Genomic DNA, 18,556 nt, shown 5'->3' with positions numbered 1-18,556 from the left:
AATTGTCTTATTTTACCACCCACCCACCCCCCTTCCACCCCCTTCCCCCGCGACTTCACAACCTGGCCTGAACTAATCCCCTTTATCTTCCTTTTTATTCTTAATATACATACCTTATTTCAATATTTACAATAAATTCATATCATTTTTCTCATCTATCAAATTTCCTAGCTCAATCTCTCTTATCCTGCTACAATTAACCCATTATATTTCTAAAGAGAGAAAGAAGAAGATAGAACCTTTAAACATTGGAGGTAAGGCTTAGATTATCTACCTTGGTTTGCATATAATCTATAAATGCTTTCCAATTATTTTTTGAATCATCCTCTTTCATTCCTTTAACTTCTTCATATTTTGTGGCCAGAATATAATAATTATAAAGTTTCTTTTGCCAATCTTCTTTTGTTGGGACGGAAGCAGTTTTCCAGTTTTTTGCAATTAACACTCTTGCGGCAGTTACAGCATAACTTGTTGTTGTTTAGTCGTTTAGTCGTGTCCGACTCTTCGTGACCCCATGGACCATAGCACGCCAGGCACTCCTGTCTTGCACTGCCTCCCGCAGTTTGGTCAAACTCATGTTCGTAGCTTCGAGAACACTGTCCAACCATCTTGTCCTCTGTCGTCCCCTTCTCCTTGTGCCCTCCATCTTTCCCAGCATCAAGGTCTTTTCCAAGGATTCTTCTCTTCTCATGAGGTGGCCAAAGTATTGGAGCCTCAGCTTCACGATCTGTCCTTCCAGGGAGCACTCAGGGCTGATTTCCTTAAGAATGGATAGGTTTGATCTTCTAGCAGTCCATGGGACTCTCAAGAGTCTCCTCCAGCACCATAATTCAAAAGCATCAATTCTTCGGCGATCAGCCTTCTTTATGGTCCAGCTCTCACTTCCATATATCACTACTGGGAAAACCATAGCTTTAACTATACGGACCTTTGTCGGCAAGGTGATGTCTCTGCTTTTTAAGATGCTGTCTAGGTTTGTCATTGCTTTTCTCCCAAGAAGCAGGCGCCTTTTAATTTCGTGACTGCTGTCACCATCTGCAGTGATCAAGGAGCCCAAGAAAGTAAAATCTCTCACTGCCTCCATTTCTTCCCCTTCTATTTGCCAGGAGGTGATGGGACCAGTGGCCATGATCTTGGTTTTTTTGATGTTGAGCTTCAGACCATATTTTGCGCTCTCCTCTTTCACCCTCATTAAAAGGTTCTTTAATTCCTCCTCACTTTCTGCCATCAAGGTTGTGTCATCTGCATATCTGAGGTTGTTGATATTTCTTCCGGCAATCTTAATTCCGGCTTGGGATTCATCTAGTCCAGCCTTTCGCATGATGAATTCTGCATATAAGTTAAATAAGCAGGGAGACAATATACAACCTTGTCGTACTCCTTTCCCAATTTTGAACCAATCAGTTGTTCCATATCCAGTTCTAACTGTAGCTTCTTGTCCCACATAGAGATTTCTCAGGAGACAGATGAGGTGATCAGGCACTCCCATTTCTTTAAGAACTTGCCATAGTTTGCTGTGGTCGACACAGTCAAAGGCTTTTGCATAGTCAATGAAGCAGAAGTAGACGTTTTTCTGGAACTCTCTAGCTTTCTCCATAATCCAGCGCATGTTTGCTATTTGGTCTCTGGTTCCTCTGCCCTTTCGAAATCCAGCTTGCACTTCTGGGAGTTCTCGATCCACATACTGCCTAAGCCTGCCTTGTAGAATTTTAAGCATAACCTTGCTAGCGTGTGAAATGAGCGCAATTGTGCGGTAGTTGGAGCATTCTTTGGCACTGCCCTTCTTTGGAATTGGGATGTAGACTGATCTTCTCCAATCCTCTGGCCATTGCTGAGTTTTCCAAACTTGCTGGCATATTGGGTGTAGCACCTTAACAGCATCATCTTTTAAGATTTTAAATAGTTCAGCTGGAATATCATCACTTCCACTGGCCTTGTTATTAGCAGTGCTTTCTAAGGCCCATTTGACTTCACTCTCCAAGATGTCTGGCTCAAGGTCAGCAACCACACTACCTGGGGTGTACGAGACCTCCATATCTTTCTGGTATAATTCCTCTGTGTATTCTTGCCACCTCTTCTTGATGTCTTCTGCTTCTGTTAGGTCCTTACCACTTTTGTCCTTGATTATGGTAATCTTTGTACGAAATGCTCCTTTCTTATCTCCAATTTTCTTGAACAGATCTCTGGTTTTCCCCATTCTATTGTTTTCCTCTATTTCTTTGCATTGCTCATTTAAGAAGACCCTCTTGTCTCTCCTTGCTGTTTTTTGGAAATCTGCATTCAGTTTCCTGTATCTTTCCCTATCTCCCTTGCATTTTGCTTGCCTCCTCTCCTCCACTATTTGTAAGGCCTCGTTGGATAGCCATTTTGCTTTCTTGCATTTCCTTTTCCTTGGGATGGTTTTCGTTGCTGCCTCCTGTATAATGTTACGAGCCTCCATCCATAGTTCTTCAGGCACTCTGTCCACCAAATCTAAATCCTTAAACCTGTTCCTCACTTCCACTGTGTATTCATAAGGGATTTGATCCAGATTGTATCTTACTGGCCCAGTGGTTTTTCCTACTTTCTTCAGTTTAAGCTGGAATTTTGCTATAAGAAGCTGATGATCTGAGTTACAGTCAGCTCCAGGTCTTGTTTTTGCTGACTGTATAGAGCTTCTCCATCTTTGGCTGCAGAGAATATAATCAATCTGATTTCGATGCTGCCCATTTGGTGATATCCATGTGTAGAGTCTTCTCTTGTGTTGTTGGAAGAGAGTGTTTGTGATGACCAGCTTGTTCTCTTGACAGAACTCTATTAGCCTTTGCCCTGCTTCATTTTGAACTCCAAGGCCAAACTTGCCAGTTGTTCCTTTTATCTCTTGATTCCCTACTTTAGCATTCCAATCCCCTGTAATGAGAAGAACATCCTTCTTTGGTGTCATTTCTAGAAGGTGTTGTAGGTCTTCATAGAATTGGTCAATTTCACTTTCTTCAGCACCGGTAGTTGGTGCATAAACTTGGATTACTGTGATGTTAAAAGGTCCGCCTTGGATTCGTATCGAGATCATTCTGTCATTTTTGAGATTGCATCCCATTACAGCTTTTGCCACTCTTTTGTTGACTATGAGGGCCACTCCATTTCTACTACGGGATTCTTGCCCACAGTAGTAGATATGATAGTCACCCGAACTGAATTCGCCCATTCCCTTCCATTTTAGTTCACTGATGCCCAGGATGTCGATATTTATTCTTGTCATCTCATTTTTGACCACATCCAGCTTACCTCCACTCATGGTTCTTACATTCCAGGTTCCTATGCAATATTTTTCTTTACAGCATCGGACTTTCCTTTCGCTTCCAGGCATATCCGCAACTGAGCGTCCTTTCGGCTTTGGCCCAGCCGCTTCATCAGCTCTGAATCTACTTGTACTTGTCCTCCGCTCTTCCTCAGTAGCATGTTGGACGCCTTCCGACCTGAGGGGCTCATCTTCCAGCGTCATAACTTTTATATGCCTGTTGTCTTTGTCCATGGAGTTTTCTTGGCAGGGATACTGGAGTGGCTTGCCAGTTCCTTCTCCAGGTGGATCACGTTTAGTCAAAACTCTCCACTATGACCTGTCCATCTTGGGTGGCCCTGCATGGCATAGCTCATAGCTTCTCTGAGTTATTCAAGCCCCTTCGCCACGACAAGGCATTGATCCATGAAGGGGACAGCATAACCCAGAGATAGATACAGCATAACTTATACAGCATCTATCTCTGGGTTTGACATCTTCGGGCACCATTCCTAACAGGAGCAGTTTGGGGCACTTCTTAATTGGGTATCTCAGGATTTTCTTTAATTCCTTATAGATTATTTCCCAGAAGACCTTTATTTGTTTGCAACTCCACCACATATGTATGTGGGTTCCAATTTCCTGGTTACATCTCCAACAGATGTTACTCAATTCTGGGTAAATTTTAGCCAATTTAGCTGGTGTTAAGTGCCATCTGTTTTGCATTTTCATTATATTTTCTTTTATATCATAGTTTGGCGTAAAATTTGAATCTCTCCTCCACAAATTTTCCCATTCTTTCATTGAGATGGGCTTGCCTAAATCCTGGCTCCATTTAATCATATAATCTTTTGTTAGTTCTTCTTCGGTTTTCCATTGTAATATAATTTGATACAAATTTTTTATATATTTATCTTTATTTACCAACAGAATCTCCTCTAATTTAGATACTTCTTTATCAAAGCCAATTTTTTTATAGATTTGAAATCTCTGATTCACTTGAAAATATTCTAGCCATGTATTAAAATATCCTTTTACTGCCATATATTCTTTTAATTGCCAAATTCCGTTTTTATTTTCTAATAAATGTTTATATGTTGGCCAATTTGCTTCCATATTTTTCCTTTTAACCGCAACTATCTCTAGAGGGGAGATCCACCAGGGTATTTTAGGCTCAAAATATCTTTTATATTTTTGCCAAACTGCATATAAAGATTTCCGAATAATATTCAACAAAAAGGTGCTCCTTTTTTCTATTTTCTCCTTCATCAGGTAATGGTGCCACCCAAATGCCATCCCATATCCCTCTAGATCTAATAAGTCAGTGTCTTTCAAAGCCATCCATTCCTTTATCCACCAGAGCGCTGCCGCGTCATGATACGCTTCAAGATCTGGCATCCCAAATCCTCCCCTTTGTCTCTGATCTATCATAACCTTATATTTAACTCTGGGGCGCTTCCCATTCCATATGAATTTGGTAAGATCTTTTTTCCATTCTTTAAAGATTTTTTCTTGCCCTAGTAGCGGAAGGTTTTGAAATAGGTGGTTCATCCTCGAGAGTACGCACATTTTCACTAAAGAGATTCTCCCCAATATTGATAATTTTAATTTATCCCACGTTTCTAAATCTTTTTTAATTTTTTTCCAGATTGTCTTATAATTTTCTTGTATTAGGTCAATCCCCTTTATAGTGGTTTGAATGCCCAGGTACTTGATTTTTTTGACAATTTTCAAGCCTGTATTTTCCTGGAGGGCTGTTCTCTCATCCATTTCTAAATTTTTAACTAGCATGTTGGTCTTCTCATAATTAATTTTCAAGCCAGCTAGATGTCCATACTCTTTTATCTTTTCGATTGCGACCGGAATGCCTTCGACAGGGTCCTCTGTCATTATTATTATATCATCAGCGAATGCTTTAATTTTGAATTTTTTATTGCCAATTAATATTCCTTTAATATTTTCTTCTTCCCTAATATTTTTTAATAAAATTTCTAATGTGATTATGAAAAGGGTGGGAGATAGAGGGCACCCCTGTCTGGTGCCTCTCGTAATATCTATTTTGCTTGATATTTTCCCATTTATTAGAATTTTTGCTTCTTGGATATTATAAATTGCTTTGATTGCATTCACCAATTTCTCCCCTAAATTTAAATTTTCCAATGTTTTTATCATAAAGGGCCAGGAGACCCTGTCGAAGGCCTTCTCAGCATCGATAGAGAGAAGAGCTGCTCGCTTGTCTCTTCGATTCTCGAGGCATTCCAGGATATTTACAATGGTCCTTATGTTGTCCTTTGCATATCTTCCTTTTATAAATCCCGCCTGGTCTCTATGTATTATATCCTCTAAGATGTTGCTTAATCTTTTGGCCAGGATTTTTGCAAAAATTTTGTAGTCGCTATTTAATAGCGAAATTGGCCTGTAATTGCCTGGATTGTCTGCATCTGCTTGTGATTTAGAAATTAATATTATCTGGGCTTCATTCCAAGTTTGGGGTGTCCTTCCCTTTTTCAAAATTATATTCATTAGGTCAGTGAGGGGGGCCAAGAGTTCGTCCTGTAATTCTCTATAAAATTCTATTGGTAACCCATCAGGGCCCGGGGCCTTCACATAGCCCTTTCAGGTAAAGTTAATATTTTTAATGTGTTAGATAATTTTTCATAGAACCATAATAATAAGGAATATAGGAAAGAGTATTTAAGATTATAACAGGAGGTTACCATTTTTAAGAAAACCTGTTTTTCAGAGTCTCTAGTTATTATAGAAGTAATGTTTAGAGGAAAGTGTCGAATATACTTGTTGCTGTTATTAAAGAGAAAAAGGATTAAAAGTACAACTGTCAATGCTGATCTTGTGAAACACTCTTAGTTTCAAAATAACTGGCCAGAGTCCAGAAAGGGATGGAAAAATCCACATGATAGTCAGCTGATACAAGTGTGGACTTTGCTATCCCTTTTCCTCTCTTTTCTTAGCCTTATTGGGACTTTTTCCCCTCTTTGCAGCAGACGAGCCCAGCAATGATTTCTTTCCCATCCCCATGGCATGTTTTTGTTTACCTCCTCCTGGTGGACCCAAGGGCCTCGGCCTTGGACAAATACATTGCAGCAGTATACGAGCACTCAGTCGTACTGGCAGAGCCCACCCCAAAGCCTGTTTCTTCTGAAGAGGCATTAAAACTGATGAACAAGAACATGGACGTCTTGGAAGAGGCCATCAAATTGGCCGCAACGCAGGTACTATTTGATAAAGTGCCTTGGTTTATCATGTGGTGGAGAGATCATCAGCATCATTTCTTTTGACAGGGTGCACACATCATTGTGACTCCTGAAGATGGCATATATGGTTTCAGCTTCACAAGAGAAACACTTTATCCCTACCTTGAAAATATTCCTGATCCGCAGGTCGACTGGATTCCGTGTACGGACCCAAAAAGGTGTGTTCGGATTTTGTTGGTTTCATATGCAGGCTTAAAAAACAAAAAAACAAAAAACCCACCCTATAAAGGAACTTCAGTATGGTGGCTTCTTTCATCCTTGTGGTCAGTGTTGTAATGTATGTACAGCTTCAAATAAAGGTGTTTTGGAGAAAGAGAGGTTTCTCCAAAGCACCTGGTAACTTCTGGGAAGTCACATTTATGGACTGCACAACCTAGATGGCTGATTATCAGCAGGTATAGGATCAAAACCAGGACCCCAGAAACCCTGTAAAGTAGGTTAGACTGGGGAATGGTGACTGTTCCAAGCTTAGCCAGTAAGCTATGTCACTAAGCAAGTAGGTCCTGAAAGACCTACATTGGCTCCCAGTACATTTCCGAGCACAATTCGAAGTGTTGGTGCTGACCTTTAAAGCCTTAAACGGCCTCGGTCCTATATACCTGAAGGAGCCTCTCCACCCCCATCGTTCAGCCTGGGCACTGAGGTCCAGCTCCGAGGGCCTTCTGGCGGTTCCCCCCTGCAAGAAGTGAGGTTATAGGGAACCAGGCAGGGGGCCTTCTCGGGAGTGGCGGCCACCCTGTAGAATGCCCTCCCATCAGATGTCAAGGAAATAAACAACTATCTGACTTTCAGAAGACATCTGGAGGCAGCCCTATTTAGGGAAATTTTCAATGTTTGATGTTTTATCGTGTTGTTAATATTTTGTTGTGAGCCACCCAAAGTGGCTGGGGAGGCCTGGCCAGATGGGCGGGGTATCAATAATAAATTATTATTTGAATTTGGGTCCCATTTATCTACATTCAGTACTCTAACCATGACACCACAGTGATTTGTTCCCTTGTTTTGATGGTGTCTGTAGTTAGAATGACCAGACCATACTTCCTAGAGCACTTAGGAAAGGAGGATGGGGAAATGGAAAAGCCAGAGCAAGTATGGGCTGCCATTTTGGTAGGTCAGAAGGATGCTATTAAGAAAGAGCTTGGTGGTAGAGCGTTGGTGGTTTTTCGCTTTGCCTGCAAAAGATCGCAGGTGCAATCCCCAGCTAGGAAGGACTCTTGTCTGAAGCAATGGAGAGCCCTTGCCAGTCAGAAGGAGTGTGATGTGTCCCCCAGCAGAGGTATTACCTCTCACCTAACACCCCATATACCCAAACATACATGCTTTACAAATAATATGGCAACATTTACTTCTTGGCCATGGGAAACCTACAGCTTCAATCACAGCTTCCGATAGCACACTTCTCAGGGCCAGAAAGCGCAAGCAACAGAACAAAAGAGAGGGCACTTTCATTTTTTTTTTAAAAAAAATGTGATCATAAGCAGCTGAGCAGGAAGTGAGTTGAAAAATAAATATTTTTTGTGGGAAGGCTTTTAGAGGAAGCTATGTTCACTTAGGCAGGAATGTACTAACTGGCATAAAAGAGATCAAGAAATTTGGAGGCTGTGAAGGAAACCAACTGGGAAGAGTACCACTTCTCTGCTTTCTGTGTATTTTTATTATTATTATTAATAAACACTTTAGAAATGTTAGTTGGCTGTGTAATTGTACAGTATTTGGCTGTGACTTCACAATGTCAGAAAGTTGGGTTTAAAAAAATAAAATAAACTAGCTTCTGTGTGATGCTTGAGATGAGCTATTTATTTATTTTTATATCACATAACCCTGAATGGGTGGTTATGCTACATAAAGGCAGAACAGAATGGGAAACTTAACAGACAGATTTTGCTTATAATGCAAAGTGCTGGTAGGGTGATGGTGGAAGGAATTTGGAGTGGAGAAGGAGGTTAAGCTCCACCACCATCCCTACCCCACTCCACCCAGTTCTCAGCCACCCACTGTGGAATCAACTTTTTAAGAAAAGGGAAAAAGCTGTTGTGCTGCAGTTATATATGTTGATGTGCAACATGTTGTTTTGTCCCATTTGCTTGAACCTTTTGAGGGTCATATTAAATGCTACATAGAAGCTAAAGATGCTGTGCTGGCTTTAAGGAAAAACAAGAAGTTGCCAGCTTGGATACAGGAGCAGCGTTGGGAGGGTCCACTTAATTCTCCACCTCCCCTAAGCCATTTTTTCTAACCACAGGGGGAAAGCTACTGGGACAGACAACTCCCCATTTGCACACATTCAAAGCACATGCATCCATGGATGCACATGGTGTTTTCCACACGGGAAGGGGGCAGGGTGGGGTAGGGCAGAACGGGGTGAGCTGGTTTTACGCACGCCCCGCCAATGCATGTATTGCCTCAGAACACAATCCCCGTGTAAACGGTTGCCTGTACACATATCTTTTACCCACAGATAGAAAAATAACAGCTCAGATAAGGTAACTTTGAATGGATAAATGGCTGGAGCGAAAGGGTCGAACACCCCCATTCCTCTAACTGACCTCCTCTGCTGGCTGCGTTTCATTTTGAAGAATGTGGGCTACATTTATCTCTGTGTAAGGTCTAGTGTGGCCCAGAATATGTTTTCTGCCTTCTATCTATTTAGGGCCCCTCCAGACGGGTCTTACTGCAACATGTCACTGATGCTGTAATGCTTTGTTAGTGGTGGGTTAGGGGACGGCCCACACATTGTTCTGCTTTATTGGCTGTTCTGCAGTGCTTCCTTGATGTTACTGCATTAGTGCTCGCAGCTCAGTACATAACAGTGCTGTTGGGGGGGGGCACTCTTGCAGGATGACGCAACAAAAGTGGGACCAAAACAAAAACACAAAAACGGGAACATTTGAATAAAAAGGGTGTGGGATTTCAGCGAGAAGCTATGGGACGTCCAAACAGCCCTGAAACTTTTGCGAGCTTAAACAATATTGAAAGCAGGATGGCCTTGATGTCATCCTTAGCACAAAACATCCTGAATGTGTAATAAAATGGAAATATGGAGGGGCCCTTTATTTCCTACAATCTGGACGAACATGGGGCTGCTCTGCGATGAATGTTAGCATGTTGCCCCTCCGCTCAGGACATTCAACTAAGTGGTCTATCAACGGATCTCTCTTGCTTCAAGTCCTTCATTTCTCTGCTTTTCTCCGCTTAGATTTGGACCTGCCCCAGTGCAACAAAGGTTGAGTTGCCTGGCGAGGCACAACTCTATCTATCTGGTTGCCAACATGGGAGATAAGAAACCATGTAATCACACAGACGCCAAATGCCCTAGTGATGGTCACTATCAGTACAACACCAATATTGTCATGGACTCGAATGGAAAACTTGTGGCACGTTACCACAAGGTAATTCATTTTTACAAACTGGGTATCGTTGGGCCCCATCCATCCCCCAGTTATAATATTGTGTAGTGTGGAATTGTTTTATGAAGTGGGAAGAAAAGACAAGAGAATGTAGGATGCATGCCACCTTTTTCTGTCTATTGAAGATGTCTTCTGCTGCTTTTTTATTGTGTTCATTTTATGGGCCATTGTATTCCTTTTATTGTACACAACCTATTATTCATTTTTCTGTCTTTCTGTTATGGGTTATTCTATGATTTTGCAAGTCATTTAGAGGCTCCCATGTGGGAAGCAACTAATACATTGGATAAATAATAATGATCTTGTTTTTATTAACAATTTATGTACAGACTACAGGTGAATATAAGAATACACTGATGGCATTAGCATAGACAGAAGAACCCCCAAGGGTGGTTCAATTGAAACAAAAATAAAACCTTTTGAAAAAAGTAAAAAAAAATGTTATTTAGCTTTTAAAAAAAATATTTATGTTTTTCATGTGTATACATTTCACTAATTATAAATTCACCTTAACATTTCCAATTTTGACTGCCTTCCCTCTATTTCTGCAGTTCCTTAAATTGATTTTTTATATCTTCTGCATATCCAAATTAACTTAATTTGCTCATTTATCCATCTACTTTAAATATATACTCTTATAAAACTGCAGGTTATTTCAACAATCCTGCCAATGTTCTTACCTGTTTACAATTTATCTGTCAATTGTCAATAAACCATTTCCATTCTTTTATAAAAAGTTTGTTATCTTGATTTCTTATTCTCCTGGTAAGTTTCACCATTTCTGGATATTCCATAAGTTTTGGTATCCATTCTTCCTTATTTAGCGTTTAATTAATTTAAACGAAAATTAAATAACTTGCAGAACACTTTGTAGGTCACTTTTAAGTACAGTAGTTTCTTTTTTATATACCCAAGTACTTTAATGGTGTGTAGGTGTTTTTTTAATTAAAAAAAGGTGTTATCTTTCCACAGTTCAATCTTTTTATGTTGGAACGTCAGTTTGATTCCCCTCCAGAGCCTGAATTGGTGACCTTCAGTACTCCCTTTGGGAAATTTGGTCTTTTCACCTGCTTTGATATTCTGTTCCATGACCCTGCGGTGACCCTGGTGAGCAAGCTGCAGGTGGACACCATCCTCTTCCCAACAGCTTGGATGAACGTTCTCCCACATCTGACTGCCATTGAATTCCATTCAGCATGGGCTATGGGCATGCGTGTCAATGTTCTGGCATCTAATACCCATAGGCCTAGCTTGAACATGACAGGTAATATACAGTTTTCAATTAGATTATGTATAACTAGTTTGGCCACCTCATGAGAAGAATCCCTGGAAAAGACCCTGATGTTGAGAAAGATTGAGGGCACAAGGAGAAAGGGACGACAGAGGATGAGATGGTTGGACAGTGTTCTCGAAGCTACGAACATGAGTTTGACCAAACTGCGGGAGGCAGTGGAAGACAGGAGTGCCTGGCGTGCTCTGGTCCATGGGGTCACAAAGAGTCGGACATGACTAAATGGCTAAACAACAACATAACTAGTTATTCACTAGTTGGCTGGCCTCTTCCATCTTAGGACCCCTCCAGATGGATGTCTTTGTTTTTTCCCCCTGAGGGTGCATTCTGCAAGGTCACACTGATGCAATAATAAAGCATTCGTGGTGGATTTATACTAGGCTGTCCAGAAATCATTCTGCTTTATTAGATGGTGCTTCCCCAATGCTACTGCATCACTTGCACTATAGCATAACAAAAGGGGGACACACACAAAATAAACTGGAACTTTTGCGTCATAAAAAGTTGCAGGATTTCAGCAGGGCATACACTGATTGGAAATGAAGCAGACTCCAACAGTACTTTTAATGTATTTTTAATCTTTCGTTGGAAGCCGCCCAGAGTGGCTGGGGAAACCCAGCCAGATGGGCAGGGTATAAATATTAAATAATTATTATTATTATTATTACTATTCCATTATCATGATACCATCATGAACACAAATCATTATGAATACACAATAAAAATTAGGTATGGAAAAGTTCATAGAACTTCTGAGTTGTGATCATGGCAAAGACTGGGCTGTATTTGGCTCTCTTTTAAACAAAGGCAGACAATTTTAGCCTCTGATTTAGTCGCTATAAGGAGCCTCTGGGCCCAAGCTGTAGCAGAACTTCTGCTTGATCAGGTTGTCAGCGATGCTAACTGGAGGCTTTAATTTTTGTTTCTTCACTGAGCTGAGTCTGGACCAAGGAATCTGTTTCATCCTAAGTCTGGGAATGAGGATATTCATCTCAGTGTTCCCCCTGCCTGACAAAGTGATAATCACCACACCCAGATTGAAGGGAGTACAACATGTGGGGTTTGGGTGTGTGAGAGTATGTGTTGGTCTACTTAAATGGGTGCTGTCTGCGGTTATGGCAGGACGGGAAATATGAAGCACTGCTTCTGTCTTTCTGTTTTGTGTTCTTCTTAGGCAGTGGCATCTATGCACCGGGTGGATCTCAAGCATATCATTATGATGCAGAATCAGAGAATGGGCATCTTCTGGTTGCAGAGTTGTATTCCCATCCTTCTCTTTCTCCTACCCATCCTGCCCCTGTTAACTGGAGCTCGTATGCCACAACTATCAAACCGGTCCCCGAAGACGGTGATTTCACAGGATTAATTTTCTTTGATGAATACACTTTCTCTGAACTCGCCAAAGAAGCTGGCAATCTTACCGTCTGCCAGGGAGCACTCTGCTGCCATTTGAGCTACAAAATGAGAGAAAAGCAAGAAAATGAAGTTTATGTGCTAGGTGCATTTGACGGCCTTCATGAGGTTGAAGGAAATTACTACTTACAGGTCTCTTTTTATCTTCTTACAAGAGAAGATGGGATCTCATTTTTATTCATCATTGGAGAGAGGGGAGAGAGGAGGAAGTTCTAGATATATTGCTGGATATTGCCATAGAAACATTGGACGTGATCTGGCTCAAGTTGAGCACTTTTAATATAATGTCCTACAAATTTCATTTGGAGAGTTGAATTTAATTTTCCAGTTTAAATTATTGGAATTCCATTGCTTCCCAAGTCAAGATGGAGGACAACAATAACACAACAAAAATATATGCTTCCTTCTTGGCTGGCTCATGCCCAGGATAAATGAAAGTCTATACCAGGCATAGGCAGCCTTGACTCTCCAGATGTTTTGGAACTACAACTCCTGTGATCCCTGACCACTGGCCCTGTTAGCTAGGGATCATGGGAGTTGTAGTTCCAAAACATCTGGAGAGCCAAGGTTGCCTATGCCTGGTCTATACCAATAAGAAGAAAACCTAATTTCAAAGTCTTTGTAACTTGGTTGTAGCTAGGTGAACTTGGAACAAAGTTCTAATGAGTTCACTCAGGCTCACTCCAATGTTAGTGTGCACAGGGCTACAGTCTAAACATAGCCTTCTAGCCCCATTAAAAGCTGTCACTGATATTTAAGACTCTAATTTTATTTGGTATGTTTAGTTATTTAGTTTTGGAGTAATGAGATATGCACCTGTTTCATAATTTTGGAGACCAATGTGCCTGTAGTTGTGCGTGTAAGTACACTGGAAACTAGGTGAGGGCTGTGAAATGTAAGAAATCAACGTTGGCTTTTGACTTCTTACATTTGACATTTGTAGGATGCTCCTGTTGCAGCTAACACCATCAAGGAAACTTCTTGAATCAACTGTGTGAGCAGTTGGGCGGGTAATTTATTTATTTATATATATTCACTTTATATCCTGCCCTCCCTCCCAAAGGAGTCCAGGGCAGCAAACCAGAATTGATAAGAAAGCCTATTTAAAAACAATTCCAACACAGATGTGGACTGGGAAAGATCTCTACTTAAAATGCTTGTTGGAGGAAGAAGGTCTTCCATAGGTGCCAAAAAGACAACAGAGCTTATCTAATGTTGAAGGGGAGGGGATTCCAAATTATTAAGTGCAAGAATACTAAAGGCCTGAGTCCTACATGGTGCAGAATGGACTTCTGATAAGATGGTATCTGCGGGAGGCCTCACCTGGAAAGTGCGGTGATCACCTGGGTATATAAAGGGTATATAGCTCATATAATACTGTATTAGTACTGCAACAGTTCTTATTGTTCTTATACTGTAACCAACTTGGTTGATTAAAATTTATATTTATTCTGAGTGCTCTCCCAATGCATTGCTCTTCTTCCTTTTAGATATGTACATTGCTGAAGTGCGCAAGCAGAGACCTACAGACCTGTGGCCAGCCTGTGACAACTGCTCATACCCACTTTGATTTCCTTTCTCTCAGTGGCACATTTAGCACTAACTATGTCTTCCCAGAAGTCCTGCTCAGTGGAGTTCAGTTGGCAGCTGGAGAATTTCAGGTAGGGCGGTGCTTCTAGCAAATGTTTTCTGGCTGACATGGAAAAAACCTGTGCCTGTATGGTATCAGAATGGAAACAAATTCCTTTAAGGATATTATCATAAACAGGGCCGGCTCTAAGGCAAGCCTGGGTGGCACAGGGCGCCAGGGTGTCTGGCCACCAGGGGGGTGCCGCCCGGCTGTGCCTGCTGCAGCGGCGCTGCGCCCGCCAGACAACCACAGTGGGAAACGGGGCGGGGGGGGCGCCGGAGCGATCTTCGCAGCATGGCGCCCGGGCGCCCGATATGCTTAAGGCGGCCCTGATCATAAACAGTGTTCAGGACAAGAGTGGGATTCTGAGAGAAATCATGCCGTTCCTTCAGCTGTACAGGGAAATCTATGGGGGCCACAAAGACTGTTGAACATGGCCTTGGTTATTAGGCCAGGAAAGTTACTAGCATGGATTATTATTATTATTATTATTATTATTATTATTATTATTATTAGCCTACTAAAAATTGCCTTCTACCAATTGGCTTGGTAGAGGAGAAGCAGATCTCTCCATCCCTTCTTCACTTTTCTGAATGGATTTCTACATATATTTGCCTATATACCGGTAGCTCCACTAGTGCAAAGGGATGCGGGTGGTGCTGTGGTCTAAACCACAGAGCCTAGGGCTTGCGAATCAGAAGGTTGGCGGTTCAAATCCCCATGACGGGGTGAGCTCCTATGGTTCGGTCCCAGCCCCTGCCCACCTAGAAGTTCAATAGCATGTCAAGTGCAAGTAGATAAATAGGTACCGCTCCGGCGGGAAGGTAAATGGTGTTTCCGTGCACTGCTCTGGTTCGCAAGAAGTGGCTTAGTGATGCTGGCGACATGACCCAGAAGCTGTCTGCAGAGAAACACGGCTCCATCAGCCTATAGAGCGTGATGAGTGCCACAACCCGAGAGTCATCTGCGACTGGGGTACCTTTACCTTTAGCTAGTGCAAAGGGAAGTGTCAGCAGAAACAGAATTTCCTTCTCTTCCCCTCCAGCACACACCCTGCACCATCTCCAAATCCAGTGCTTCTTTCCGGGGGGGACACAGGGGGACACATACCCCTGAACATTTTGTGAATCTTTGTACTTTCGTCCATTTACTGTATTTATTTTCCCCAATTTGAACTATGAAATGGTGATTATTAATTTTGAGTCAAAATGAGAGTACCCTTAAACATTTTTTTAGAAAAACAAAGCACTGCCCAAATCTGATCCGTAGGGTTGGGGAAAACCTCCAGAACAGATTTAAGAGAGACGTGTGTGCGGAAGGGAGGGGGAGAATGTTCCATTGTGCGAGGGAAATTATTGTGCTAACAGAATGTTCACTTTAGTGTTGCATAAAACCTATAATATTGATACTGTGTGCAACTATTGCTTTGTAACTGTTCCCTCCTCGTTTTGTTCTCAACTAGGTTTTGAGTGATGGGCGGCTGGTTACTCAGAGTGGTACATCGAAGCCAGTCTTAACAGTGACACTTTGGGGCAGGTGGTATGAGAAAGATCCTCCAGGTCCCCAAATACTCAGTGGGATTCTTTGAGATGTTCTGAGCCGCACAGTTCACAACTATGAAAGAACGCAAATTGCTTTTTGTTGACTCTTGACATGGCTGTGATGGTCACATAGATTATTTTGCTTAGTTGTTGGCTGTCAAATCCCAAAGAACACAAGTTCCTCAAAGATTGCATTAATAAAGGCCAAAGAATTAACTTGAGCTATTCATCTTTTCTTCTTCAAACTTTCTGAGTTTCCATTTCCTTATTCCTGAAATTCCCTGGGGTCCTCAGTTGTTCACTTTTATCACAGAACTAGGCTGCTGCACATTATGCGCATCATGAATATTCTGGGATTAAAAATAGCTCCAGTGATGATCCTATTTTGATGATGTTGCACTTCACAGCTGCAACAGGGCATGGACTACAGCAAACATGGCTTTATACACCATGTATTTAAAGCGCATGACTTCCCTCCAAGAGTTCTGGGTGTTGTACTTTAAGCGTGTTAAGGGTGCTGGGAAATATAGCTTTGTGGTGGGCAAACTACAGTTCCCAGAATTCTGTGAGAAAAGGCCATGTGCTGTAAACATACAGGGTGCACACAGGATTTGCTATATAACTGGCACTCTTGTTTTCCCCAAAATGGAGGATAGATTTTAAACTGAAAGTCAGAAGAGAAATGTCAAGATGGGCAGCAGAACATGCTAAGAATCCTCCTGTGATCAGGATGCCTGCCTTAGCGGAGTTCCCCAGTTGCCATGAGGATTTTACACTCTTAACATGGAAAGGAATTGTGTAGCTTGCATCACAGAGGGACATTGCAAGTGTCCCACCCCCACCCCACACTTACCCTACAGGTGTTTGCCTCAAATGTTTGATGAGGGCTGGTATCTTGCTAGAAAACAGTGGGTGGCATCTGGTGTCACATGATCGGGCTTCCTCTTCCTTTCGTCTCCCCTCCCCTCCTCTCAGATTTGCTCCAGAGGTTCCTCTGGCTCTCTGGAGCAGATCTGAGATGTGTGTAAAGATTTGGGGAAGTCTGAACCACTTGTGCACAGGTACTGTGAGACACGATCCGATGCCCTATGTGTCTTTCAAGCCAGCAGTGAGATGATGATGAGGCTGCCGTCACACCACCCGTCTATAAAATGGCTGCAAAAAATCTTCCAAAAAAGGAAGTATTGAAATATTATTGAATAATTTTATTTGGTCACCCTGTTGCTGTAAAAAGGACTCAACACGCACACAGGAAGGGGAAAGCCTGACTTCTTTTTATGAATATTTGTTCTCTAAAAGGTTTGCATATCAAATGAAAGTGTCAACATCAGACGCTATCTATATATCCCCTACCCCTTCTCGAAAAGGAGTTCCATATGGTGTCATAATGAATTATACATGCAAGGATAAGTTACTATAGCTCTTCCCTGGCTGGAACAAAGTGCTTTCTTCTTGTCAATATCCTCCCTTAACAACCTTTTGGTGTTGCTGGGGTAAACAAGAAGCACCTGCTTCTGCTTCAGGGACGGCAGCGCTCTCAAAAAGGTTCTTAATCCTTCGATGCTGAAATGAATGTCAAACTATATTAGCACTGCAAAGTGCAGATCATCATGTTAAGTGTTGTTTGGCATTGAAAGGTTTGGGCATCAAAACACAACACCAATGAAATGCTTTTTAATTGCTTGCACAACATTGCAAAACAAGCTGGTAATATTTAAAGGCTAGTCTGCACTGTACTTGTAAAAGAGTTAATTACCTTTCCTCGACAAGGACGGTCCATGAGTCAGAGTAACTACTGCAGAAGGACTTAAAATGAGCAATGAGAAGCTGAGAGAGAAAGATTGAATTCCATGGGCTCTTGCATGGTTTAAAGGGGCTATATCCTTTTTCAGGCCAAATCAGAAAGTTCACTGCTACTGATGGGTTCACCTGCAATGGTGGTATCAGGGGCTGGACTGAGGAGGAATGGTGGGGGCCGCCACCCCTTCTCCTGAACCTTCCTGAGAACAGGACGACAGTATAGATTTAGAACAGTGGTTTGCAGAGGGGCATAGTTCAGAGGCTGCAGAGGGCAGAAGCTGGGAAATATTGGAAGAGGAACAGCAGGAAGAAGAAGCACCAGGGAAGAGACAGCTGACAGACTCAGTGTCCTTGAAAAGCATTCCTGACCACCACCCCTCTCCCAGGACCAGGCGGGCATTGCAGGTAGTAGAACAAAGAGCTCAGAGGCAGAAAGCTCAGATTAGCCCATGCAGGGGTGGCGCGGAATAGGGACGGCATAGGGGGGTGGGACTTGGAGCAATGCCATCATGGCATAGAGACTACATTCCTTTGTCTCTCTCTGTGAATACTGAATAAATTACATGGTAAGGACTCGTTGTGTTATCTGCTTTTTTTGGCTGCCACTGTGGGATGGATAGTCTTCCCTGAGCCTTGACAGGTGGTGGGACTGTTGAGATGGCTCACCTTTAGTAACTGATGGAATCAATTTATTTGCAGGATTGCCCTACCCCAAATGTGCCCACACAACTGCTTCAATCAGCAGATCTGGCACTGTTACAGGTGCCACATAATACTTGTTCCACGTTTGTAATAAATTGATATTTTAGTGCCGCATCACCCACACTTTGGAACACCCAGCCAATTGGCATCAATGAGGTGTCTTCACTTTACTTTTTTCAGCACCTGCCAAAAACATTTAGGCAAGCCTTTCGAGGCATGCAGAATGTTGGCATTCAAACTTCAC

The 18,556-nt window shown here is 42.1% G+C and overlaps 1 protein-coding gene across 1 annotated transcript; it reads left to right on the top strand.

The window, feature by feature from the left end:
- Positions 1-6,176: 6,176 nt before the first annotated feature.
- VNN1 (vanin 1) lies at positions 6,177-16,031 on the top strand. The gene is made up of 7 exons (XM_035108972.3): positions 6,177-6,486; positions 6,556-6,686; positions 9,725-9,917; positions 10,908-11,199; positions 12,401-12,771; positions 14,130-14,300; positions 15,732-16,031. Exons 1-7 carry the CDS (start codon positions 6,271-6,273, stop codon positions 15,855-15,857), a joined length of 1,500 nt encoding a protein of 499 aa, XP_034964863.1. The 5' UTR covers positions 6,177-6,270; the 3' UTR covers positions 15,858-16,031.
- Positions 16,032-18,556: the final 2,525 nt, after the last annotated feature.

The sequence above is a fragment of the Zootoca vivipara genome, chromosome 3 (genome assembly GCF_965207765.1).
Source record: "Zootoca vivipara chromosome 3, rZooViv2.hap1.1, whole genome shotgun sequence".
Classification (NCBI taxonomy): Eukaryota; Metazoa; Chordata; class Lepidosauria; order Squamata; family Lacertidae; genus Zootoca; species Zootoca vivipara.
Note: the sequence above shows the minus strand (reverse complement) of the source record. Positions and strands in the feature narration are given on the sequence as shown.